Genomic DNA, 25,470 nt, shown 5'->3' on the forward strand with positions numbered 1-25,470 from the left:
GCGCGAGCGTGAGACTATTTCGTTTCCAGGAATGTAAAAGAAAAGAAAATAAAAACAAAAAAAGAGATACTACCGCTGCGCTGGTGCGCTGGTGCGCTGGTGCGAGGGAGGGAGGGAGAAAGGTAGGGAGCAAAATCCAACACGCCATGCGCAAAGGGGGATGGATACGTGATTTGCATAAAACTGAATAAACCCGAATGAAGCAAAACAAAACAAAACGAAGCAAAACACCAATTTTGCATTGAGAAGAATTTGATTTTTTTTCCCCGCTCTGCATTTCTGTAGAACTATTATTATTATTATTATTATATTAAGTACCTAGGCATGACAAGCATGAGATGAGGAAGTAGAGATTAGAGATTTGGAAATTATTAAAAAAAAAAAAGTGAAAAAAAAAAAAAAAAAAAAAAAAGGTTTGGATACATATATATATATATATATATATCTGATCTAATAAATTATATATTTCCACTTCCCCTTTCACTTTCGCTTGATGAAGTTTACATTTCTCACTCACTCACTCACCCACTCACTCCTCACTGACTTCTCATTCACAAATCAAATTAAATTAAATCAAATCAAATCAAATCAGATTATTATTTCTCCTCCTCTTCCCCCCTCTTCCATCCCCCTCTCCCTCTTCCACTCCCCTCTTCCACTCCTCCTCGAATCTCCATTTCCACTCCTCTCTCCCTCTTCCTCTCCCTCTTCCTCTCCCTCTCCCTCTTCCTCTCCCTCTCCCTCTCCCTCTCCCTCTCCCTCTCCCTCTCCCTCTCCCCCTCAAGTCTCCACCTCATCCCCCCCACCTCCCCTCTTCTCCCCTCTCCCTCTTCTCCCGCTTCTCCCCATTTCCCCTCCTCTTCTCCTCTCTCTCAAAACCCTCAGATTCCTATACTCCAAATACCTTTCCCTATTCTACTCTACTCTACTCTACTCTACTTATTATTTAACCCATCACTTACTACTCACTCACAAATCCCAACACCATGAATCCCAACATCACAAATCACAACACCCCAACTATCAATCTTCCCCAAACCTAAGATTCTCTCCTCACAACTACATCCACCAAGACCCGAAATCACACATAAAACAATCATCACAACTCAATTCAATGTACACCCTATATCTCACACCTCACAATTCAAATTTCAAAAACTCGAATCCAACATAAAACAGATAAAGATGTATCTCATTATATTCTTCATACATCATATCCATTTCCATCTTCCTTCATCCCTCCATCCATCCAGTCCCCAAACCCAATGAATACCAATCCATCCCTCATATAAAGTAGAAAAGTTCATTATCTATGTACATAATCCCCCACATTCCCATCCCATTTCATCGCAAAAGATATCCGGATAAGTTCATTTCAATTCAACTCATCTCATCTGAAATGCCAAAAATATCCCTCTCCCCCTTCCAAAAAACGCCTTGTAGTATAGAAATTCCATGTTGCCAAAAAGCTTCAAAAAAAGAAATGACTCCACCAAAATGTTCGCCATTCAATAGCATTGCAGAAGATATTTCTCCTGAATTTCACATTCTTTTCAACAAACCCATCAAATTCCACTGAATTCCCATCATTAACCACAAACAAATTTCAATCTACGCATGCACACGCACACATTCATCACGAAACTGTCTTTCCTCCACAATCAGGAATCTTCACTCCATCCTTCAATACTCTATTAACATCCATAATACCCCAATGATCTTCCCAATTCTGATTTCCCGAGTTGTATTGAATCTTCCAAGGTTCATCGAAAGCCTCAAACCAAAAGTAATTCGTTCCATTTGTAATTGCTTCGCAGACCCAGTTCTCCATGAAAGTGTTCAGTTCCGTGATTCCTGCCACACTACCTTGAGCACATGTAGTAGCAGCACCGCAATCAGTACCGCCTTGTGTAGGCCATCCAGTTTCCGAGATAATGTTTTGAGATGCATTGGTTTTGAAGGCCACATCATGATTTTGCCAAAAGTCCCATGTCCAACCAGCACTTTCTTCAGCCGTAACACCAGCAAAGAAGGGGTGAATATTAGCCATTACATAATCGACTGCGTTGGCAAGTTCTGCGGTCCAGTTATCTCCTAGATCTGAAGAAGCGATTGGGAGATGGATGCCACGAGTTGTCATGTTGGATTTGACATCTTGGATAATAGATGTGAGCTCTGAGGCAGTCATATCTTCTCTGTAGAGAACCTCATTACCAACGATAACACCAACAAAAGATGCTGATCCATGTTCATCAAAGATCTTGTAGAGCTGCTCGAGTTGTCGAGTATTGGTAGTAGTATTTGAATCCTGCCAAACGCCCAACCAAATTTTAACAGTACCATTCAATCCTAATCGATCAATAGCATGTAAAACCATCTCCGTTTGATTACAATCAGTACCGTAGAGACGAAGGGTATTGCTGAGTTGCGAGAGTACAGCCACATCTCTTGTAACGTTGTTCTGACTTGCTGGGTATGACAAGCACGCTGGGTATTGTGTATACATTGGTGTATAATCGATTCCGGGGAAAACCTTGTGCAAGTCGGGATTGTTCATCAACTTTTGGATCTCTGCCGAATCCTTATTCAGATCGCCATTTTTTGAGGTATCCGACGATGCAGATTGTCCATTGTTGACACCATCCTGAGAGACTCCTGAACTCGATCCTCCTTTCGCATTGCCCGCCAGTGCACCACCAACAGCTCCTCCAATGATTGCCCCCAAGATTAAGAATCCAACCAGTAAAACAATCCATAATCTCATCTTTTTGTTACCCCCCGGTGGTTTCTTCAACCACTCGTTCTTTTCCACACTAAGATTGTACGTGTCGGTCCCATTATATCCGTTTTGTGCATTCGTAACATTATTGTATTGTATATTTTCCCCCGTTCCATTCCCATTCGCATTCTTCTTTCCAACAAGACCACCCAAGGCTCCCACAACACCACCAGCTGCCGCAGCTTTTCCACCCGGAGGTGTTCGTGATCCACCATCTGACATTTTGTTTAAACTTAAAACAGAAGATCTATTAACTCGTCTATATCCCAAGCCGTCGTCTCCGTCGTCTGCAATTGTATTAGGGTCAAATTCCACCAGTTCCGGGTCAATTGCCCTTGAGTATCGATTATATGGGTAAGGAGAATCCGAGTAAGGATCGGAAGGAGGATTTCGACCAGAAATTGTCGAGCGTGAAGAAGGAGTTGACATTCCGGTTGGGAAAGCAGCAGCATTTAAAGGGGTGAGAGATGATGTTGATGCATCTTGCCGTGGAAACGGTCGTTGGAATGGAGACTCTTGGTATGAAGGTTGTGTTGGATCATAGCCTGGGGTGTGTCTCATGGCTTCCACGCCACTCTCCCTGGCATTTGGATTTGCGACACTCATAGCAGCGCCGTTTCTAGCAGCTGCGGCTGGATCACTAAAATTACCTGGTCCCGATGAGACGTTTGTGTTATTGTTTTGATTGCGTATTCCAGATTCCTGACTGGATTGTGACGACCGATGTGGTGGAGGAATTGGTGGACTATCTACTATCGGACTCACAGGTTCCACTTCCCCATAGTTTTCTTGCGAATGTAATAGCGAAGCAGAATTTGACATGCCAATCTGTTGGCTATATGATTCGTGAGCTCGTAATGAATCTGGATGTGAGGCGGAGTTTACAGGATTGTGTGGTTGCGGTTGCGATTGAGGTGGTGGTGGTAAAGGGTATCTTGGTGGAGATGTTGGTGGAGATACGAGCGAAGAAGAATCTTGAGGATTGAGATGAATGTCTTCGAAGGAATATCGTGACATGATGAGGAAAGAAAGAAAGAAAGAAGAGGGAGAGGGGACTGGGAAGAGACCGGGAAGAGACCGGGAAGATGAGAGTATCTTGAAACCGAACTGTAGCTCTTTTTTTCGTTTCGGACGATCTTTTCCTCTATTCCAACTAATAGTAGGTACTCATAGATTGATAGCAATCCCACTTGTTTTTTCTGGGATCAGTGGTCGACGGTCGAATAGGATTGTGCACTGGCTCTGGGTCGGATTCTGGGAATGGGATTTTGGATTTTGGATTTTGGATTTTGGAGTTTTTGATTTATGATGTGGGACAACTTAATGGGACTAGAGGTGTTTTGATGTATTTCGTCGACTCTTATCGATCAACTGTGAACGGGCAAGGCAAGGATAGAGGAAAGCTTATTTCTCGAGCACTGAGGGCGATACGATGCGATGGACGATACGATGGGACAATCATACGAGAATGTGGCAGCAGTATTGTTTGTATACCGGTATGCCATTCACAAGCATCCAGAGGACATCCATCCCATCACATCCCCAACCATCTTTCGCGCATCAACCCTCCTCTCCTCCAATGGTACCCGGTCCTCCACCCACCAACACGAGCTCCCATCCCTCCCTCCCTCCGTCCCACCACGTTCCAACCAGCCTCCAGAGTGGAGCGTCTGAGTCCTCGGTACCTTTGGCAAAGATCCCTCGACACAAAGCATAACAGGGCACTGCTTCAACTCTCTTTGCGCGAATCCTCCCATCCTTCCGCCCCCATCAACTCTGCATTGCATGTCTTTGGACTTTCGCTGGTTGGTTGACCGAGCGATCCATTCCGTTGTGATCCAAGCACGACCTAGGCACGTAGTCACTAATAGTTACATTTTTAGATGTGAGACTAGAGACCAGAGACTAGCGACTAGCGACTAGCGAGGGACAAATCCGGATCGAGGGCGGGAGAGAGGGAGGCATTGTATTCAGACATGCTCACATCTACAGACATCAAATCTAATCCAGCGACCAAAAGACGATAGACATCTACCGCAAACCATCTAGATCTATGCACCTGCAACAAAAACAAAAACAAAAACAAACACAGACACAAATTAAAAGATGCTCAACATCCGTATCCCTCCCACTCTCATTCTTCACTCCCCCCCCCCAAACAACTCATCGATCGAGATTCAACAGCCTTTGTACCCCCCTCCCCTTCCCCCGAAACAACTCAACCACATACCACCACATGCATACACACAAACATACATACAAACATACATACACACATGCACACACAAACAAGCTCGCAAGCAAGTCACCCAGCCACTATCAGCATCAGGGGTATACATGTACAGAGCATGTATACACCACAACATGACCACCGACCTAGTCTCACTCACAATGCCAGAGGAAACGAGATACGATCCCTACCTACCCAGACAGTGGATCCGACGACCCGAACCAAGCCAAATCAATCCACACGCACATCAAAAGCAAGCTCGCAAGCAAGATTCCAAAAGAAAAAGAAGGAGAAAACCTTGGTTTTCTCGGTCGGCCATCCCATGTCTGCTCACTCCGTATATCCATCCATAGCCATCCATATCCATCCATATCCATCCATATCCATCCCTATCCCTCGCCAGCCCAAGAAATAAATTAAAAATGATGACATTTGTTTCAGTCGTGCGAGAGGAGGTGAGTGAGTTAAATATTCTTTCTGTATTTTGTGATGTGATTACGAAGTTGGTGGGTGTAATTATTTATATAGTTATATCTGCATCCCATTTTTGACATGCATATCCATATGTATTTAAGAGCACATCGCGATCTGGGTATTAGGACAAAAGGAAATGGATATTTGACATATGCATAGTCGGTACATATCGTAGTTACATATATGGAGATCACACATATTTTATCTATATAATTAGATATATAACTTGGAGAGATAGACAGACATCTATCTACTTACGAGGATTCAGAGACACACACACACCAAAAAAAAAAAAAAAAGGAAAGGAGCAATCAATCTATCAATCTATCAATCTATCCATCTATCCATCTACCTATCAGTCCATCCATTCTACTCCAACTTCAAACTCCAAACCCCAAAATTCAATATGATATTCACAACTCTTCAATCAAATGCTATAGTTACCTGTACTTGTTATTATCTACTCTACCACGTTTTTCCTCTCCCTACTTATTATCTACACCCACTATCCATCTATCTTTCCAAGTAATAAGAGTAGAGTAAGTAAACGGAGGTAGGTACGGTACCTAGTCGATAAATATCACTCAATCACTCAATCATCACTCAATCACTCACTTCCTCCTCCTCCTCCTCTCACCACACCATCCAAACTCCCTCCTCCCACCATCCTATCCACACATACTCCCAAGCAAGATAATCCCAAGTAAACACAAACCAAAACACAAACCAAAACCACTCATTCTCACTCACTCATCTCCGCCCATCCACCATTCCACCATTCCACCATCCATGATCCATAATCCATAATCCATAATCCATTCGAGCTCCATTCACCACAGCATGGTAGGTAGGTAGGTAGGTAGGTAGGTAGGTAGGTACCTCTAAATTACTCTCCCACCCTAATTTCACAATCTCAAAATACACACCTCGATTTACTAAATTATATATATATATATATATATATATATAATTGTCAAAAGAGAATAACATATTGAAGTACTATCTATATACATGTATATGTACGTATCTATCTATCTATCTATCTATCTATCTATCTATATTAATTAATCTTTGTGTTCCCCCGTGGAACGAACCCCTCTTATTAATCTACTCTTCATCTACTCTACTCTACTCTATCAATAAATCAAATATACCCCGCAATATCTTCCTTTTATATTATGACACCATCACACCATAGCATACCAAAAACACATTCCCATCCCATCCCATTGAGCTATCGAGCTATCGAGCCATCCAAGCCATCATAAAAACAAAGGGAAACAATAACATAATAATATAATACCCAATTCCCAATTCCCAATTCCCAATTCCACATCAGTGCACATCCATCCATCCATCCATCCATCCATCCATCTCCATACATTAATTCTCAAATACTAAATCCCAAATCCCAATGAGAATCACCTCACCTCCCTCATTCATCCATCCATCCATCTACCCATCTACCCATCTAACCCACCTACCCACCCACCCATCCATCCATCCATCCACACACTCCACAAAACCAAGCAAGCAAGCAAGCAACAAATCGACAAATTGAAACCTTCCCCTCTACCCCTCTACCCCCTCCCCCACAAACAACAAAACAACTAAACAAATCTATCAATTCCTCACCACCACCACCACACATTACACATTACACATTACACACATTACACACCACCTCCACACAATACCACACCCCTCAAACACCTCCATCCATCATGGCCACCCAAGCCAAAGCATTTCGAGAACTAATTGGTGTTCAACCATCGACTGCTTCAGTGCAGGATAGTGTTTTAATCATTATTGATGCGCAGAATGAGTATGCATTTCAGATCTCATCATTTCATTTCATTTCATTTCTCTTCTTTCATTTTGGAAATATCAATCTATCTATCCATCCATTCATCTATCTATCCACTCATCCACTCATCCATCTCCCTTCCACCCTCCCCAAAAATCTACTAACCACCCACGCCACCCCCAGATACGCCAACGGCCACCTTAAAGTCTCCCAAGTCTCCTCCTCCCGCAAAGCCATCTCCACCCTCCTCGAAAAATACCGCGCCGCCCAAGGATCTCTCGCCCACATCGTACACCAAGTTCCCGCCGGCGCGCCCGTCTTCACACCCGACACGGAACTGGCTCAAGAATTCGAAGAGCTAACCCCCAAGAACGACGAGAAAGTCATTGCGAAACAACATCCGGGTTCCTTTACCGGAACAGATTTGGAAGCGTATATTAAAGGGACGGGAAAATCGAAGCTGGTGTTGACCGGATACATGGCGCATGTGTGTGTGAGCACGACGGCGAGACAGGCGGCTGAGAAGGGATATGATGTTTTGTTTGTGGAGGATGCGATTGGAGATCGAGATATTCCCGGTGTGAAGGCCGAGGAGTTGGTCAAGACAGTTTTGGCCGAATTGGCGGATGCTTTTGGTACGGTGGTGAAGTCTAGTGAGATCAATTGAGATTTTATCCGTTGATCTGAATAGATGGTATTTTCAGATATGCTGGCGTATTTAGAATATATTGCTAGTGAGAGTTTGGCCTCGGTTACAACCCCTTTCAAACACTTGGTTTATTCCGCCAGTATATTTTTGTGTCCGAGAAATCATGTCGAAGTTGTGGGAAATTTATCATCTCGCAATCTTTGATCATATCATCTAGATGCTGTTTGAGGGTTTCTGTTTTGGTTCTACGAAATGTCAACATCTGCCAATAAGGATATACCGTACAACTTACAACCACAAGCTTGAAAAATTCTCCACATCGGTTCCTATGAGGACTGCAGGTCGAGGTCCTTGACTGATAGTCTTGTAAACTGGTCCGTAGCAATGTATCGCATAGACAAGAGTATCTTCTTTAATATAATCAAATGCTAAAGGATCGTCCACCACTTTTCCACCCAAAGATGTCAAAAACACCTTGTCGTCTTTAGTATTTTGCGGGTCTTGAAATATACATTGTATCTTATCCTCACCCATACCGCCTAAAATGTTATTAGTTCCAGCATCTCCCACCTGCGACTCCAAACACAACTCACCCAACTCCTCGATAATCATCATCAAAGCCGCCAATTGGGTATAGCTACTCCTCCTCCCCTCCCTCCTCGCACTCTGCAAACTTCCCAGCCCCAAACAAACCACACTCTTCACAGCGCTTCTCCCACGTAAAATCTTCCTCAGCTGACCAGCTGCTTCACTACTCTCCCACTGTTTCCTATAATTGTCCAAATCCGCCTGCATCTCTCCCGTCGAGCGCTCAATATACGCGACCCCATCCTGCACAAAATCTCCCGCGTGAGTCCAGGTTTCTGCAGCTCCGGTCTTTCTTCCGCCCCCCACAACATGCGTCCAGCCCTCTCCATCCTCTATCTGTGTCCGCTTGGTCGACGGCGCAATCTTTTTTGTCTTCTCCGTCTCTTCTCCGGGTTCCCTCGCTCCACCCTTCTTTTTGCGATTCGTGTGCGGCATTGCTGGATTGTCCGTTCGGTTCGGTTCGGTTCGGTTCCTATCCTATCCTATCCTTTCCTATCCTGTGCTATGCAACGCGTCTTCTCGCAACCCCAAGATTCTCAAAATCCAACGTAAGCAACCTCGCAAACACCCCGTATCAAGCGATCATGCAAGTAAGCTTCAGCCCGCCGGGTATTACTCAGTGTGACCACCAGCGCAAACGTGGAAGTTTGAAGAAACGCAAACGTCTAGGGTTGTCGACGAACTTGTAGGACAATACAGTCAGCCACGGGAAGAGTTACACCAGCTTTGATTCCCGATCGCTGACTGGGCTATGTGTTTCGAAATCGGCAGTTGGGCTGGGTTACTGCGGAGTGTATGCGTACGTCTTCAGCCTTTGTAACGTAGGGATGAAATGTGGAATGACGGGAAGGGAGTTTAAGAAGATGAACAATTTTGGAGGGGAAAAATGTGTTGCAGGGGTTGTTTTTAGATAGACTATCGTTGATATGATATGATATGATATGATATGATAGTAGTCTATCAAATGGAGGGGCAGATTATACTTCGTACGATCAAAAACAAGGCAGAAATCAATTGATTGCACCGCCTTTTCTCGAAAGCGATATCAAAGGCTCAATCAAGCTGCTATTGCCCCCATGATTCTCCATGTTGGTTGGGGTCTATGAAGTAATCAACGTGAGAAGCCAAGGAAGAAAGTCGTCATTCCATTCCATTCCATTGATCCGACTCTCAATCACACACGTACATACCAAACTGGGCACCACCGGCACCTGGGGATATCGTCCCAACCTCAGCTCCTTTCAGCGCTTCCTCTTACCGATGTGATACCATGAGATAGACATGAGAATATCGAAAGACATGATGCTCTATGGGGTACGCAAGTCCGGGGTTTGACATCATCGTGGTATGCGTATCACAACGTGCACATCTTACGAGTGTGTAGCACCTTAGCGGAGTTCCACGCGAGGTGAGGGCAACACAACATCCTGATTTGCAAGATGTGGATGGAATGGATGGAATGGATGGGATGGATGGGATGGATGTTTGACCCTGGCAAACAGAACTGGTATACGGACTCTGTGTCGAAATCGTGAAATGGAGCGAAAGAGACTCGGCAGATCAACACAGGATTCCAAATCATAGATAGCCATGTCTTGACGACCGGGTATATGTGTAAATGCAAGTGCATTGAACTCTTGGAGACGAACTGGGAGGAGGGAGAGAAAGAAAAGCTACTGCAATGCAAGAGCAAAAACGAAGACGGGGATTGATCATGACGGTCTTTTGGATGATTTGTTATCATGTGTGCCAATTGCATTGTGGATTCTACTGCCTGCGTACACTTGCGTTCTATATTCGGATCAGTTTTGCTGCCCGTCACCATTTGCTGTGTTACTGTAGGTTCGATGTGTTTGATGTAACCGTGATGGCGGGCGAAGTGTGTGACCTGATTTTCGGTATGGGGGCTCGGGGGTTGAGCTCGGTAAAAATTGTTATTGGGCGGGCTATGGGGTGTCAGGTATTGTCAAGCAAGTAGATGCGGTGCAGTAAGTCATTGAATCCCGTACGAGTCGTTCGATTCTACACTCGCGATCATTTCCTTTCATTACTTGACTCCTTGATTGCTTGATCATCTACGGTTGTCGCTCGATATCTCAAATCCCACATCCCACATCCCATGTCCCAGCAACTCTCACACGTGACTCTCTTATCAAAATATCATATCATATCATATCTCGTGTACCTGCTTCCACATGCACGATACATTCCTTCCGGAGTCTAGAGTCCTCCAAATCAAGTCTTTCTATTCGGTATTTGAATCGCCCATACAAAAAGCTCTTCACCCTCTAGAGCCTTTTTCTTCTCTGAGAATCAACGATCGTCGGTAGTTCCACACACCCTCCAGCCAATCTCCATTCCCCAAAGCCTCAATTCTTTCCGGGCGCTTACATCAAGTCATCGATTAGCCGGAGTCCCCTGTTTTTCACATCCATCTCACCACCCCACACCCAATCAATGGCCAATGCACCACACCTCGCCCACCACAACTTTCCATTCTTCCCACGTCTGCATATATCCCATCGACAAATCAACATCACCCGTCACTCCCCCATATTGCAGACTCCCATCCTCGCTATCCCCAACAAAGGATAACTCTCTTCCTCTTCCGTGTCTCTCCCATGTCTCCCATGTCTCCCATGCATCCCTTTCCCCTTCTCGCACCTCCTTCTCGCATCTCATTGGCCATGCACATTAAACGCCCATGGTAAATCGGCATATGCACCTAGCATCGAATCTGCTCGTCAAGCATTGTCAGCGCGAATGAGAAAGCATGCGGACTTGGACGTGCATTATTCAAATACTTAGGTATCGAGGGTCCAAAGTGTGGTCCGTCCGGGTGATGATTATTTTTTTGGCTCTGCCTCATATTAACACTTCCTGCTTCTGTTCGAGCCCACCATTTGTCTTTCTCGAATTCCTTGCAAAGCATCTCTCTCATCCATCGAGCGATGTTCTGATAACCTCTTGTGCCTCATTCATCAAGAGCGATATAAAAACGAGGGAGCAAGAAAAAGAGTTTGATGTTTGATACTTGAATTGAATACCTACCAATCTACCTCCCTCCTCCCAAGCTTACATCTCGACTACGATATCATACCCGAAGTACATATATACCAACGGACCCATCCAATTTCTCCCTCAAATCTTGAAATTTTATCCTTCGAGCCGGTATCACACATATCCTTCCTAATCAAAAGATCGACAATATCAAAAATGTTTACGACGAGTATCTTAACGCTTTTGGCGATAACGACGAGTGTTTTGGTCCAGGCACATACGGTGATTACATACCCGGGATGGAGAGGTGATAATTTGATTACGAATGAGACTTTTCCTTATGGAATGCAGTGGATGTATCCTTGTGAGTAGACCTTTGTTTTGCGTTTTGCGTTTTGGACTTTTGGAGTTGGAGTTTGGGGTGCGAGGAGGAGTCTCTTGTCGATTGGATTTGAAATGAATACTCTGCTTTCCAAGCTTCTCTCATATCCATATCCACCTCACCACCACCCCCTCCAATTCCTCTCTTTCAATCTTCCCTCTCTCTATACCTCCCCTAACACCCCCTAGGCGGCGGCATGCCTACTACCACCAACCGCACTCTCTGGCCCATCCACGGCGGCGCCATCTCCGTTCAACCCGGCTGGTTTCAAGGTCACGCCACCGCCTTCTTCTACTTTAATCTCGGATTCGGCACCGATGGCCCCGACAATGGTCCCCAGAACATGTCTTTCCCCATGACCTCCGTCATGCAAATCGTCGGCCCTAGCAAAAATCCTTACCCGGGAACCTTCTGTTTGCCTCAGGTGCCATTGCCCGCAAATACGACGGTTAATGTAGGAGATAATGCGACGATTCAGGTCGTGGAGACGGCGATTCATGGGGCTGCTTTGTATTCTGTATGTTTGATCTTTCTTTTTTCCTTCTCACCTTATCTTCCATTACATCATCCCCTTAGAATCTCTCTTGCTCATCACCCTTCCCCCTTTTCCACACCATCCCCTCCCCCAAAATCGAAACATGAACTAACGCCCCCACCCCAGTGCGTAGACATAACCTTCGCACTCCCCGAAGACGTCGCCGAAGTAAACACCTCGAACTGCTTCAACTCCTCCGACATCTCCTTTGCAAACGTCTACACCATCAACGATGCCTCAGCCCCCGGAACTTCCTCCTCCGCCTCCTCCTCCGCATCTCCTTCGCGCTCGCTCTGGGCTGCTAGTCTCGCGAGCGTGCTGGGCATCGCTATGTGGAGTTTCTTGTAGGAGATGCGAGATGGAAAATGATCGGAGAGAAATTTGTAATTTCTGGGAGATTACAAACGAAAGATGGGGAGGGGAGGGGAAGAGAAAAGATGAAAGATAATCAGAAGGAAATTCAAGGAAGCAGAAACAGGCAGCATTGTAGATATGATAAAATATGATATGATACCACGGGCAGATGATAGACGGACACATCAAGTGAGTGTCCCTGCCTCTATACCCAACAAATCGAGATCGAAATCTCAAACCATGGGAACTGGGAACCGGGAACCGGGAATTGAAGCAGAGCATTCAAGTACCCAACGAGGAGCTACTTTGCATGTATGTATGAGCACTCAGGCGTTTTATGGCGAGGATTGTGATTGGAAGGAATGATTTTTTTATTAATTTCATTTTAATTCTCGAGTTTCGAGTTTCGAGTTTCGATATTCAATTTCTATCTCAATACAATCCAATTCAATACAATCATATCCTTTACTGCGCATTAAAAAAATATGCATTCATAATATATTATCTAATACATGCGCTGTATCGACAGACTAAAAGCTCAAAAGGCTTGAAAAGAAGAAAACAAATCATCCCGCAGCTATGCTTTAAAATTCTTAATTTCATTTCGTTCATGTATTCATTATTTTTCGTTCCTGCACGATTCTTCCCCTCCCCCATTCAACGTATCCCCATCTATCCACTACGCAAGTAACTCTCTAATCTCCTTCCCAACATTCTTCACGCGAGGATCGGTAGCCTTCTTGACACAGCCATCCACCGCGGTCAAAACGCCATAAACATCTTTACCAGCCTCTCTAATCTCATCTCCCACAGTCAATAGCGTACCTAGGGCAACCAATCCTCTATATATAACCTCACTATCCACTTGTGTCTTCAAGATACTCGTAACTGTGTCTAACACCGCAAGAACCTGTTCGAAATCTGGGTCTGTTTCTGTGAATAGAACAGCGTAGTTGATATAAACAGTTGTAGCAGCTACCAATAAATTTCTATTGGTAGAGGATTGGATAGCTGCCTTAATCAAGCCATGGACTTTTTCGAAATTGTCAGTGGCTAATTGACGACCTTCAGTAGAATCGAAAAGATTAGCAAAACCACGAACGGCCATCATGACGTGATTTTCGGAAGGAGGTGAAGATTCCAAAGCAGCTTGTGAGAAAACATCGATAATGGACTCGCCACCGTTGCTACGGAAAGTTGCAGTTTCGGGCGCAATGGCTAGGAGACGAAGAAGATCGAGTCCAGCGAGTCGATCTTTGTAGGGCCAATGAGTTGAGAGTTTGATAGCTAAGTCAAGGCCTCCACTAACAGATTGAGAAGTCTTTGTGGCGCCGGTAGATTCGAGATGTTTTCGGAGGTTTTGAAGAACTTCAAGCTCTTCAGGATTCAAAGATACACCCTTTTGACCATCATTAATTAATGCTTTGTTGACTTCTTCAATCTTCTTTTGCATCTTTGGTACTGAAGCCACAATGATCGAGAGATACTCTTTTTGTGGGAGAACCTTAGGTGGTGGTGGAATATTTGCAGGGGCCGAGGATTCTCCCTCGCCTGGTCGGTATCTTTGATCGCTACCCCATGCATCTGGTCCAGAACTTTCTTGAGTTTGGCCAATCGTAGCTCCTTGAGTATTGGTTGTGATGAAATTGGCTACTTGTTCCAAGTAGGTTACTGGAAGTTCATTATTCGCGATGAATTTTGTAGCAGCTTCATATGGGTTCTGAGATAAGTTGTAAGGGAGTTTGAGGGGAGGTTTGCCATCTTCAATGTCAACATCAAAGACATAATCATACTCCTTTCCGAGATACTCGACTTTCTTTCCGCTACTTCCAACAGCATCAACGACAGTGCCTACATTTATCCACTGACCCTGAGCTAGATAATAATTAGCTCAATACCCAACAGCAAACATCGAAAATGACTTACCACTAGACCACGTATGTGCAGTAACAGCTCCATTCAATTCACGAATCATTTGAACTTGTCCCTCCTTGGTGCCACTCTTTTGTGCAAGAAATTCTGGTCCAGGAAGCTTCTCCTTATTGACTTCAGGTAACGATTGCTGAGGTATAGATGATTCCTTGACCGAGTCTTCAAATAGTGTTGTTGTCTCTGCATCTGCGAAACGTTCCGAATTTCTCGTGAAGACTCGCACCACTCTATCACTTGCGCCCGAAACAATATCCCCATTCTCTTCACAAACAGCTACACCCCAGACCGAAATCGCGGGATGTGTAATTGTTTGAATACATTGACTGTCCTTCCATATTCTCAAGGTTCGATCTTCACCGGAACTGATAATTTCTCCGGAAGGTGTAGAGGCAATAGAATAAATGAAGTTTTCGTGTCCATGTAATTCTGCCACCTGTTTGCCAGAGAGAGTCCACAGTCTGATTACGCCATCATTACCTGCCGATGCGAAATCTGCCCCGGATGAATGGCCTTTGGGTAACCTGCAAAGAGCTCGAACAACATCTGCACTTCCTCGAATGGTCCGCAGTAATTTGCCACCGGTATTAAATACTCTAATGAGTTTATCCGCACAAGCAGTGACGACAGTTTCCGAATCTATGGCAAGAACTGCCCAAACGCTTCCCTCGTGTCCTCTGAGAACCGATTCACATTCCCATTTTCCTAATGGCCATATTCTTGCTTCCGCATCCCAACTTCCACTGATTATAAATCGTCCGGCCGGATCGACATCCAAAGCACATATGTTGTGACTGTGTCCGATAAGTAGAGCTTCCGCATTTTCTTCCGGTCCTTTCGAAGGTTGTCGAACTTCAATAACTGTGTCTTTTCCACCTGAGATGACGAGTCCGTCTGGAAATTGCGAGCTCGGGGGTAGGTATGTGACTGTATTTACGAACGCTGTTGCATGGGAGGAAATGGTGGCATCGAATATTGGTGGGTTATCTGAGAGTTGTTTCCATAGTCGTACTGTTCCATCTCTCGAAGCTGAAACTACGGCTTTCGCAGATGGGAAAGCTACAGCGCGAACCTATTTGTGAACAAGATGCTATTAGTATATGTTGTCGTCACCAACATCCAGGTTGACCTTGTTGGAGAGTGGAGTACGGTATCATCAACCTACATCGTCTTCATGGCCAGCCAAAGATGCAGATAACTTGTATTCTGCCATGTTGACTTGAATGAAATTACGTATTTAGTTTTCAAGAATTGACCGAATTATAAAGAGAAGAGAGAAAGAGTGCGAGAGTATGAAAGGGCGTTGTTGTGTTTTGGGGAATAATGGACGTTGATTGTAGTGACAGTTCCACGTTTGACCATAAGCTTCCTTAAAGTTGCCCCTCTATAAGCAGGTAGGTACCGAAGCAATACCTAAGCAATACATGGACACGCGGGCAATGGCATTGGTGCAGGCATGTATCTGGGTGCCCTTGCTGTATGGAGCATGAACAAGTATGGAACGGCACGCACTTGGACCCTGCAATAAGATGGATTGCTTTATCAGCTTGTTATCCAGTACGAGTAGATGGCCCAGCGGTTACGGGCTCGTACTCAGTCGTTCATTCGTCACTGGAATAAGTCAGTCACGGAACAACGCCCATCCAATCGACGATAGCAGTGGCTGCAACTTACTCATATCACCGTCCAGCATCCAGTAACATCAACTCCCCGTCCCCCAAACGCGGATTGTTCATGCTGATTAGTCACTCGGGGTCGGATTAACTGCCTCCGTCCTGTTTCAAAAGAGAGCCTAAGATATTAGTGTAATTATAAGGTATGGTAGCTTAACTCTTGACCTCAATGAAACAAAAATCACAATTATCCCCCGAACGGAGTTCTCTTGCCTTCTTTCTCCTTTCCTCTTTCCTTTTCACCTCGAGGAAGTTGCCAAGTAGCTGTCTCGATCCCATCCAAGGCACCTCCAACAATCTACTCTACCTCTTAATCAACATCTTACGAATTTAACGACGTTTAACGAATCTTCTTGAATAACAAACACTCTCTCTCTTTGACATATATTAGAGCAGTCTACCATCATCTCAGTGCGGTCACTCCCACTCTTTCGCCGCAAAGTATACATCCACCCGCGACTACAAGCATCGATCTTTCTTCCCTCGAACGCCATCACAAGTCACAATACAGTTTCCAATCCTGGACACAAATTCGAACATTTAATACTTCAGTTCAAACATATTACAATGGCGGGACCAGAGAACAATAAGCAATACGTTCCTTTGACATGCCATGGTCACTCAAGACCTGTTACGCACATCAGCTTCTGTGGATTTGTGGACGGAAAGGACGATGAGTACTACATGATATCAGCATGTAAAGGTATGGCATACCCAATTGTCGGAAATGTTTCGAATCTGGAAATGTCTAATTCAATCTGCCAGACAACAACCCTATGCTAAGAAGCGGTATCAATGGCGACTGGTATGTTATAACGGGAATTTTGTTCCCGAAAGATGTTAATTGATGATCCTAGGATTGGTACTTTCTTTGGACACAAAGGCGCAGTTTATCAAGCTAGACTTTCTCCGGATGCTAAATATGCTGCGACTGCTTCCGCAGATTTCACTGCGTATGCCATTTCCGCCAATATTGGGTGTCCTTTACTAACGAATGCACAGAAAAGTTTGGGATACGTATACCGGAGAAACCCTGTATACTATTCAGCATCAGCATGTCGTTCGAGCTGTCGCATTCCCTCCCGATTCCGGTACCACTCTTGCGACAGGAGGAACTGATAAGAAGCTTTTCATTTTCGACCTCGGGAAACTCAATTCTACGGGTGCAAATGGCGCAACTTCTAACGGCAATGGAAGCGACACTACAAATATTTCCCAGGATGATGGCTTCGAGATTGGACCGGGTGTTCACAAAGGAACAATCAAGGCCGTCGTTTGGACTCGGGATCCAAATATCATAGTTACGGCAGCAGATGATAAAGTGATAAGATGGTGGGACTTACGCTCGCAATCTGTTGTTCAAGAACAAAAAGTCGACGGTGATATTGGCTCATGCGAATTTAGCAACATTGCATCTGGACCAGGAGACATTGGTGAAGGATTACCTATTTTGTCGATTGCTGCAGGCAAAACTTTATATTTCTATGGTGGACCAGCTGCAAACACACTTATCAAGAAGGTTGTCTTGAATTATGAGGTTGCTAGCGTAGCTATTCATCCACTTCAAAGGAAATATATCACTGGTGGAATCAAGGATACATGGGCGAAGGTCTATGATTTCGACTCTGACCAAGAACTTGGTATGTTACGTTACCACCAATTTAGTGTAATCTTACTAACAAATGCTAGATGTTCACAAAGGTCATCATGGACCAATCTGGAGCATTAGCTTTTCTCCTGACGGAAAATTATATGCTACAGGCAGTGAAGACGGCACGATTAAGATGTGGAAGAATTGCCCTGGTTCTTTCGGATTATGGAGAGCGGAATCCTAGAGAGGTTGTAATAGATACGGCGCAGGCTCAATGAGCATACTGTACAATAGGAACGCGAGCGTCGTTTTCATATGAGATGAATGCGCACCGATGTGTCGAGCAGCGTAAAACACACGATTTACATCGAGTGGTTTAGCGAAGGGATGAGATCCCCAGCGCGATTTCAGATGAATAAATGAATTCATCCAATGCGAAGGGTATATAAGTGCTATACATGCGCAACTGACATTGCTTGAAACGAAGTGATAAAAATGTGTATAATTATCCAAACATCTATTCTGTCTCTTCCTCTTCTTCTCCCTTATCCCGCCCATTCCAAACGTCGACCTCCCAACGTAAATCCCCAATGCAGATTCAGTACTACCTATATATTTACTCAGCCATTAACAGACTTTATATCATCCCATCCTGTCTCTTCCCACCCCATTCCACTACATCCTACCCACACAATAAAATCCAATCTACTTCTCAATTAAAAAAAAATAGCCACAACATCACAATATTGACTTGACATACACACCCACACACACACACACACACACACACACACATATATATATATATACGTACAAACACATCCACAAAGCTACATGCTGTATCATTTCATGAATAGTATTCCTATCTTATTATTATTATAATACCTCTTCTACCATCATCACCATCACCATCACCATCACTATCGTCACCAGCACAATCACAACCACAATCACGATCCCAAGCCCTATCTATCTCTCTATCTACAAGATAAGCAAACACTCAATGATAACCAAAGTCATTATCCAAACATTGAACATAGAACATAGCAGCGGCAGCAGCAGCAGCGATCAATAAGTGAAGTTAAGTGAGTAGAAGAAAGGCAAACAAGCAAAGAGAAGCATGCTAGCTAAGCCACCAAAAAAAAAAGAGTTTAAAAATAAGAGATACAAATAACGCAAAAAACTACCATTGAATCATTTATCATAAAGTCATCATCAATCACGTCCCTGTCTTCTTCCTTTCTTGATCTCTTTCTCTCTTTCTTTCTTTCTTGATCTCTTTCTTTCTTTCTTCCTCCCTTCTCTGCTCTCTTCCATAATCTCTTCCCCTTCTTCCCCTTCTCTCCTCCTCACTCATATCCTCCACTCACTTTACAAAATCCTCCTACAAAACGTTATGCTTCAATCACAAAATATCCAGGACAATCAATAATTACTCCAACACACCGACCCTGTTCATCCAACAAATCCTAGCCCCTTCCGACCAATTAAACCAAGCCCATACAACCATATAAAATAGAGTGATGTGAACACTTTCCTTTGCAATTACTTCTTCTTTGCTCTCTCTGCCGTTTCTTTAATGTAGAAGTATGAACCACTGAGTCTTCTTCTTACATTTCCTCCCCCCTGACAATTCAAGCTAAATGTGATGATAATATATTACCAACCTCAAAGCCAAGCATCCCCCCCATCATCAACTCTGTTCTGTGCGAAGCTCAACTTCATATCAATCTTGGGAGGAGCGTTTTCCACTCCCGCACCAGCCACTTTCTTTGGAATGATATTCTTTCGCACCGGACTTTTGTTATCAGCACTAGGACCACATCTCACATCCTTAGTCTCCCAGCCATCTTCAATTGCAGCCGCGACCCAACACCTTAAGCCCGCATGCACGCCACCATAGAATTTCTCTTTACAGAGACGCAAAGTAGAGCCCATACACTTTTCCCAACCGGAGACTCTCAGTTCTTCGCGGACTTGATTACGTTCATCAAGAGTGGGTAGAGATGCAATGCAGCCATTGACAATGTCGAGGTGGGAAGCAAGATAATTTGTTGCATCCCATTCAACACCTCCAACATATGGTGCAGCTGGAACTGGAGGAAGTTCTTGTGGGAAATGCTTGATCATATATGGAAGATCAGGCGGGGTATCCTCGTGTCGCTCTGGAGAATGGCGGGAGTCTGGGCGAGGAATAACATTGAGATTGTGGAGAAAGATCCAAAATACTTCTTTAGTAACATTACTAACCTCTTTGCACCAAACTCGATAAGGGCGCTGTCGACGCATGTCAAGTACAAAATCAACAGGGCGTTGCGATTCACTTGGTTCAGGGTCGCGAAGATAGGAGAGGAGGAATCGAGCTCTGGTTGCGCGTTCGTTAAGGGTAGCTGATTTGAGGTAAGTGAATAATAGTGAAGTGACAATGTTTCGAGTAGTAAATTCCGCTGGCCCCTTTTTCTCCTCGTCAAAAAGCATATGAAGAAGTGCGGGGAAAAGCGTCTTCTGAATAATGTTAAGATGTTGAAGTGCTAAAGCCGTGGTTGATAGAGCTTTCAAGCAAAGCAAAACTTCATGCAGTAAAGCATCTTCATGCTCCTCTCTGTATGTATGTCAGTCATTCTGCTCTCAATAATTGAATCAGTGTAACAAACCTCCACTCAACTTCCATAGTCCTATGTAGTAATCCCACTATCTCTTCCATTCCACCTTGACGAACAAAATTGTCAGTCCAGGCCACTGTTTCATTTCGTAATAATAGCCTGAGCTTATGTAACCTTCCGACCTCTACCGATTCTGGTTTCTGAACCTTCCTCAAGTATGAGACGAAATCATCCGGTGTCTGACCCTTTGCCTTGGCAATTAAATTCTGTGCTACTTGCGCGCCAGCGGAAGTAAGTGATTTACTTCCACCATTCAGAGACTCTGCAGATTTCCTGTTTCCCACAACACCTTCTGCCTTTTTATCTTTTTCGGCTGGTCGCTCCTTGCTAGTGGATCGCGAGAGTGTAAAGGTTCGACTTCTTGGTCTCTTCTTTTTCTTCACCTCTGGTGCTTCCTCGACCTTGGCATTTTCACCGCTTGTGTCACTACCATGACTGACTGGCCTAACATTTCTCGCAGCAGCGGTTTCGGCCCAATCTTGTTTTATAAAATCTTTCTTCATGGATTTGGCGAGATTTCTCATCTTCCCTCGTTGATGCTCTGGGATGTTCCGCCTATCCAACATAGCCTCAAATTCGGTGTCGATATCTCTATCATTGAGAGGTCTGTCGGGCCCAAATGTCGCAGAAGTCGGTGTCTGTACCGGGACATATACTCCACTATCCCCTCTGGCCTTTGCTGTAAAGTTGGAAACTGCCGCCATGACTCGAGAGCCCCGAGTACTACTTGATGTTTTGATTGATGCAACTGATGTTTCGGTGCTAGATCGTTGAAAGCTTGGTCTTGGTCTTAAATCCATAGAAGTTCGATAATCCAAACTCTTTTTCTTTTCCGTCGAGACTTGTCGCCTTGGAATGTCAACACTGGATCTGTTCTTGCTTTCCCCGCTAATGTTCCTATGAATGTCTTGGATACTGAAACTGCTGGGTAAATATGTGGAATGCGGCCGTATCGATACGCCTTCTCGGTTTACAACACTCGGTTGTGAGCTTTGTCCATTGTAAAAGCTTCGTTGTTTACTTGGTAAATGATGCTCAGGTGTATGAAGGTCGACTTGATCCTCTAAGAATTTACCTCCCAGAGGTTGTTTTGTGAACATGTCGCTCGAGAATTGTGAATATATTGGTGGTCGCGAAGCACGAGTCGCGGATTCTGGCACAGGCGACGAGACCACCGGAGTCTGATTCTCCTTATCCTTTGAATCGCGCTGTGCTAGCTCTACATCTAACTTGAGGTTCTTCGAGGACCTTGGGCGGGTAAGGAGTCCAACAAGACTGGTCGAGGATTTAGTCTTTTTGGGTTTCGTCGAAGGTTTGTCCCGAATTGATGTACCCTTGGTAGGCTCCTTTGCTGGGCCTGCCAATGACTTGAGTGACAATACGCTCATGGTCTTCTTGTGCAATCCTTTACCCGCATAACCGGTCTTAGGTCGAAGCCCCTCTTGCTGCGAGGTTGTGTACGGCGAGATGATTGACGAAGTTTGCTGGTTCCGTGGTATATCCGTGAGAGCGCGATGGTGGGTATAATCCGACGGCGACGGCATATCCTCGAAGGCTGGCGAAGCTACAAAAACGTCATTTGGTGAAGTCGCGGGCGAAAGAGTCGAGCCGTCGGAAGTTGTGCGCTTATGCATAAATGCTTTCAATACCGAAGCTGTCTTGGGGCGTTTGGAATGCACTGATTCTGGGTACGGGAAACTGGTCGCCATGATGAACGGTAGCTATGGAGTACCTGGGCAGGCAGGTCGGTCGGCAGGTAGCAGTGCCAGGTCGAGATTATGCTCGAGACGTTGTATAATTAAACCGGGCTGCGTTACAAATATCTAGCATATGCGACAGTGGAAAACAAAAGCTTGGGTATGGGACGGGTGTTGTGGTTTACTGCTATGCAAGCAAAGGCTAACTCATGGCAATTCAATCAAGAATCAGGGTAAAGCCAAGTGCGGCGACGGAGGAAAGTTAATAAGTAAAGGAAGATAAAGTAAAGGGCAGGTAGAGGCAGAGGTTGGGGAGCAGTACGGCGGGAATGTTTTAATAAAGCGTGGGAGGGTTTGGATCGAAATGAAATAAATGGTTTTAATGTAATGTAAGGTAATGTAAGGAAATGTAAGGAAATGGAATTGGGATTGGGGTGAATGGATGGATTGGATGGATGGGATGGATTGGACGGATTGGATGGCTCTTGTGATCAAACCCCATCCGGCCAATCGTGCCCATTGATTTGTTTAGACCTGTGTTGGGGGACATTTAGTGTAATTGCGTTGCTACGGGCAACGTGCAAAAGGAAGTCGCGTATTCATGTGGTGTATTTGTGATTTATGCGCAGTGGTGGGGATTTAGAGGCATTTACCTGTGTTTACGTGCATTTACGGGCATTTACAGATGGATGCGATGTCTGGATGCATTATGCATGCTTACCTGAGAAGGAGGGAGAGATTGGTAAGGCAAGCGACCATGATAACGGAAGACGGCCATAATAGTTCAATCCGACCATAATAACTAAATACGACCATGATAATAACTCAATCCGACCATAATAACTAAATCCGACCATAATAACTAATAAATCCGACTATAATAACTCAATCCGACCATAATAACTACCTAGGTACCAACTTGCAACTTCCACTCCTGCGAATACCAAGCTCCCAAGATCATCATTTCCAAGGTTGTGCTCAAATTGCATCCCAGACCACAAACCGTCGTGATGATGACTGCCATATTTATTATTATTGCATTACATATACATACATTGCACTCATTGCCTGTCTACGACCTGAGCTCTTCCTTCCTTCTTCTTCTTCTCCTTCTTCCTCTCCTTCTTCTTCTTCTTCTTCTTCTTCTTCTTCTTCTTCTTCTTACTTCTTCCTCTTCCTCCTCCCTCCCATCCAATCACCACCCTTGCTCCTCACGACTGTCTATCGTGCCATACCTAGTACTCACCTTACCTTACTCAATCCGTACCAAGAATTTGACAATCAATCAGTTCAAGAGCAAAATTGTCAATAATTTCAATAATTCAATGGATCAATGGATCAATGGATCCCTCGGAACTTCGTCGAGCGAAAACTCAATTTTCCATTTTCATTGTTTGAAGGATTAATAAAACCTCCCTCACAATGCTGGTTGGCCTGCTACCGTCTAACTCTATGATGATTAGGTGTATGCTTATATGCTTAAATCTCATCTAAACCCCCCCCCCCCAAGCAACTTTTGCAAACGCTTCCCTACCTGCACAAAATGAAACCTCTCCTCTCAGGTCCGGGGATTATCTACCGACTCCTACCAACTGAAGAGTCCCTTTTGCCGATCGAACCCACCTCTCAATTGACTTTCCGGCTTGATTAGCTTGCCTTGCAAAATGGTAAATTTCACAATCCCCTCACAATCTTCAGGTTTCACTCTTGCTAGCCACATACATTGAGCAGCACCCTTATCCTCATCTTCTCCAGGTACCACTTTCGATGGCATTATATCCCCATCCGTGTTGGCTCTTTCAACATTGTCCAACCCAAACGCGTCCGATCTCCGGTAGATCATGACGTTTGCACTATATTTGTGTCCTCCAACGTGAGATATAAAGTATATACCAACTCCTCCCAGTCTATCGTCATCTAAGTCGCGGAAAAGTCCTAGCGGTCTCAAATGCCTCTCGAATTCCTTCTTCAGTAATGGCGCACTTTGTCCACATCTTGCATCTCGAGTTTTCTGCGAACAGAGCAGGATAAGTGCTCGGTGGGGTGATGGACGTGATGTGAGTTGTTCTGCGGATGGGAGAGGATCGGGGAGGGATTGCGGTATCGAAAGGGGTCCAAGAGGTGTCATGTTGGTAGGGGCTTTGTCGATGAACTCTGTAATCAGAGTTGGCACCGATTGTGGAGTAACGTTGTCAATTACGACGAATGCAGGTAAGAGAAGTACAGTCGTAGGCTGCGAGTAATCTGTCGAATGTGAAGGTGTGGGTATGTTGGACGCGGAGAGCATGAGCTTCTACGATGGGCCATCAGCATGTTTCAAAACACAAAGATATATAGTTTTTGGTAGGAGGAAGATAACTCACCCCATTACTTGGTTTCACCGAACCATGATCGATTGCTTGCATTACACTTCCCTTCTCATCTGCGACATCTCTCACCCAATCCGATTTTCCTGTCGCGACTAGAATATGTGTACTCCATCCTTTGACATGACCATAGAGCTCATCATCCTCGTCTATCTTGAAGCCTTTTGGATATTTCACATGACACGATTCGCAATCATGGTCACAATCATCTCCATCCACAGTCGGGTCAACCTTTGGGAATATTTGCTCGATGGGAGTATTTTCTGAAGGGGTTCCTGGAATTGGGGTGGATTGGCCAGAGATGGTTTGCTTGGCAGAATTTAAGAGGGATTTGAAAGTGGAAGTCATGTTTCTCTTCTTCTTGCGCGGGGTGGAATTCGTCGCAACTCTCGTGGCATCATGGCTGGTTTTATTTCCAATACTCGACATTTTGGTGGGGATCAATGCTAATAATGCTGTACGATCATTGGTTGCCAGCCAGTCGTCATATTCCGGTGATTGTGCGGAATACCTCGTAGTGCCCGAGCAACGTGGAATCTCTTATCTGATCCGCTTTGGATTTTATCTGATGGATTGTGGTGTTGGTGCGTATGCGTATGCGTACAAGGCGTAGGAATTGTGTGATTTGATGTTTGATACTGGATGCTTGATGCTAGAATTGCGGCAGATGGCAGATGGCAGATGGAAGGTATAAGGTATAAGGAAGAGAACGAAAGCTTTTGAATGCGTTTGTTTCTCGCTCTTACTATTGTC

General features: G+C 44.6%; 8 protein-coding genes across 8 annotated transcripts; 3 read left to right on the forward strand and 5 right to left on the reverse strand.

Moving 5' to 3' along the window:
* Nucleotides 1-1,137: 1,137 nt before the first annotated feature.
* Nucleotides 1,138-4,909, reverse strand: BCIN_03g03840 (hypothetical protein). The gene has a single exon (XM_001560540.2). The coding sequence runs from the start codon at nt 3,794-3,796 to the stop codon at nt 1,637-1,639; it is 2,160 nt and encodes a 719-aa protein (XP_001560590.1). The 5' UTR covers nt 3,797-4,909; the 3' UTR covers nt 1,138-1,636.
* Nucleotides 4,910-6,663: 1,754 nt separating this feature from the next.
* BCIN_03g03850 (hypothetical protein) lies at nt 6,664-7,993 on the forward strand. The gene is made up of 2 exons (XM_001560543.2): nt 6,664-7,308; nt 7,474-7,993. Exons 1-2 carry the CDS (start codon nt 7,208-7,210, stop codon nt 7,955-7,957), a joined length of 585 nt encoding a protein of 194 aa, XP_001560593.1. The 5' UTR covers nt 6,664-7,207; the 3' UTR covers nt 7,958-7,993.
* Nucleotides 7,994-8,000: 7 nt separating this feature from the next.
* Nucleotides 8,001-9,603, reverse strand: BCIN_03g03860 (hypothetical protein). The gene is made up of 3 exons (XM_024691925.1): nt 8,533-9,603; nt 8,232-8,478; nt 8,001-8,184 (listed from the first exon to the last, which is right to left on the reverse strand). Exons 1-3 carry the CDS (start codon nt 8,960-8,962, stop codon nt 8,055-8,057), a joined length of 807 nt encoding a protein of 268 aa, XP_024547698.1. The 5' UTR covers nt 8,963-9,603; the 3' UTR covers nt 8,001-8,054.
* Nucleotides 9,604-11,334: 1,731 nt separating this feature from the next.
* On the forward strand, nt 11,335-13,273 carry BCIN_03g03870 (hypothetical protein). The gene is made up of 3 exons (XM_001560546.2): nt 11,335-11,891; nt 12,098-12,426; nt 12,571-13,273. The coding sequence occupies exons 1-3, from the start codon at nt 11,744-11,746 to the stop codon at nt 12,790-12,792; spliced, it is 699 nt and encodes a 232-aa protein (XP_001560596.1). The 5' UTR covers nt 11,335-11,743; the 3' UTR covers nt 12,793-13,273.
* Nucleotide 13,274: 1 nt separating this feature from the next.
* Bcdoa1 lies at nt 13,275-16,415 on the reverse strand. Its single transcript, XM_001560547.2, has 3 exons — nt 15,893-16,415; nt 14,725-15,799; nt 13,275-14,673 (listed from the first exon to the last, which is right to left on the reverse strand). Exons 1-3 carry the CDS (start codon nt 15,938-15,940, stop codon nt 13,478-13,480), a joined length of 2,319 nt encoding a protein of 772 aa, XP_001560597.1. The 5' UTR covers nt 15,941-16,415; the 3' UTR covers nt 13,275-13,477.
* Nucleotides 16,416-16,547: 132 nt separating this feature from the next.
* On the forward strand, nt 16,548-18,503 carry BCIN_03g03890 (hypothetical protein). The gene is made up of 5 exons (XM_001560548.2): nt 16,548-17,103; nt 17,166-17,205; nt 17,258-17,353; nt 17,403-18,040; nt 18,090-18,503. The coding sequence occupies exons 1-5, from the start codon at nt 16,968-16,970 to the stop codon at nt 18,233-18,235; spliced, it is 1,056 nt and encodes a 351-aa protein (XP_001560598.1). The 5' UTR covers nt 16,548-16,967; the 3' UTR covers nt 18,236-18,503.
* Nucleotides 18,504-18,829: 326 nt separating this feature from the next.
* BCIN_03g03900 (hypothetical protein) lies at nt 18,830-22,851 on the reverse strand. Its single transcript, XM_001560549.2, has 2 exons — nt 20,646-22,851; nt 18,830-20,593 (listed from the first exon to the last, which is right to left on the reverse strand). The coding sequence occupies exons 1-2, from the start codon at nt 22,361-22,363 to the stop codon at nt 19,660-19,662; spliced, it is 2,652 nt and encodes an 883-aa protein (XP_001560599.1). The 5' UTR covers nt 22,364-22,851; the 3' UTR covers nt 18,830-19,659.
* Nucleotides 22,852-23,660: 809 nt separating this feature from the next.
* Bcapd1 lies at nt 23,661-25,444 on the reverse strand. The gene is made up of 2 exons (XM_024691926.1): nt 24,715-25,444; nt 23,661-24,644 (listed from the first exon to the last, which is right to left on the reverse strand). The coding sequence occupies exons 1-2, from the start codon at nt 25,144-25,146 to the stop codon at nt 23,937-23,939; spliced, it is 1,140 nt and encodes a 379-aa protein (XP_024547699.1). The 5' UTR covers nt 25,147-25,444; the 3' UTR covers nt 23,661-23,936.
* Between the last annotated feature and the right edge of the window lie 26 nt (nt 25,445-25,470).

This window comes from Botrytis cinerea, chromosome 3 (genome assembly GCF_000143535.2).
Source record: "Botrytis cinerea B05.10 chromosome 3, complete sequence".
NCBI classification, from domain to species: Eukaryota; Fungi; Ascomycota; class Leotiomycetes; order Helotiales; family Sclerotiniaceae; genus Botrytis; species Botrytis cinerea.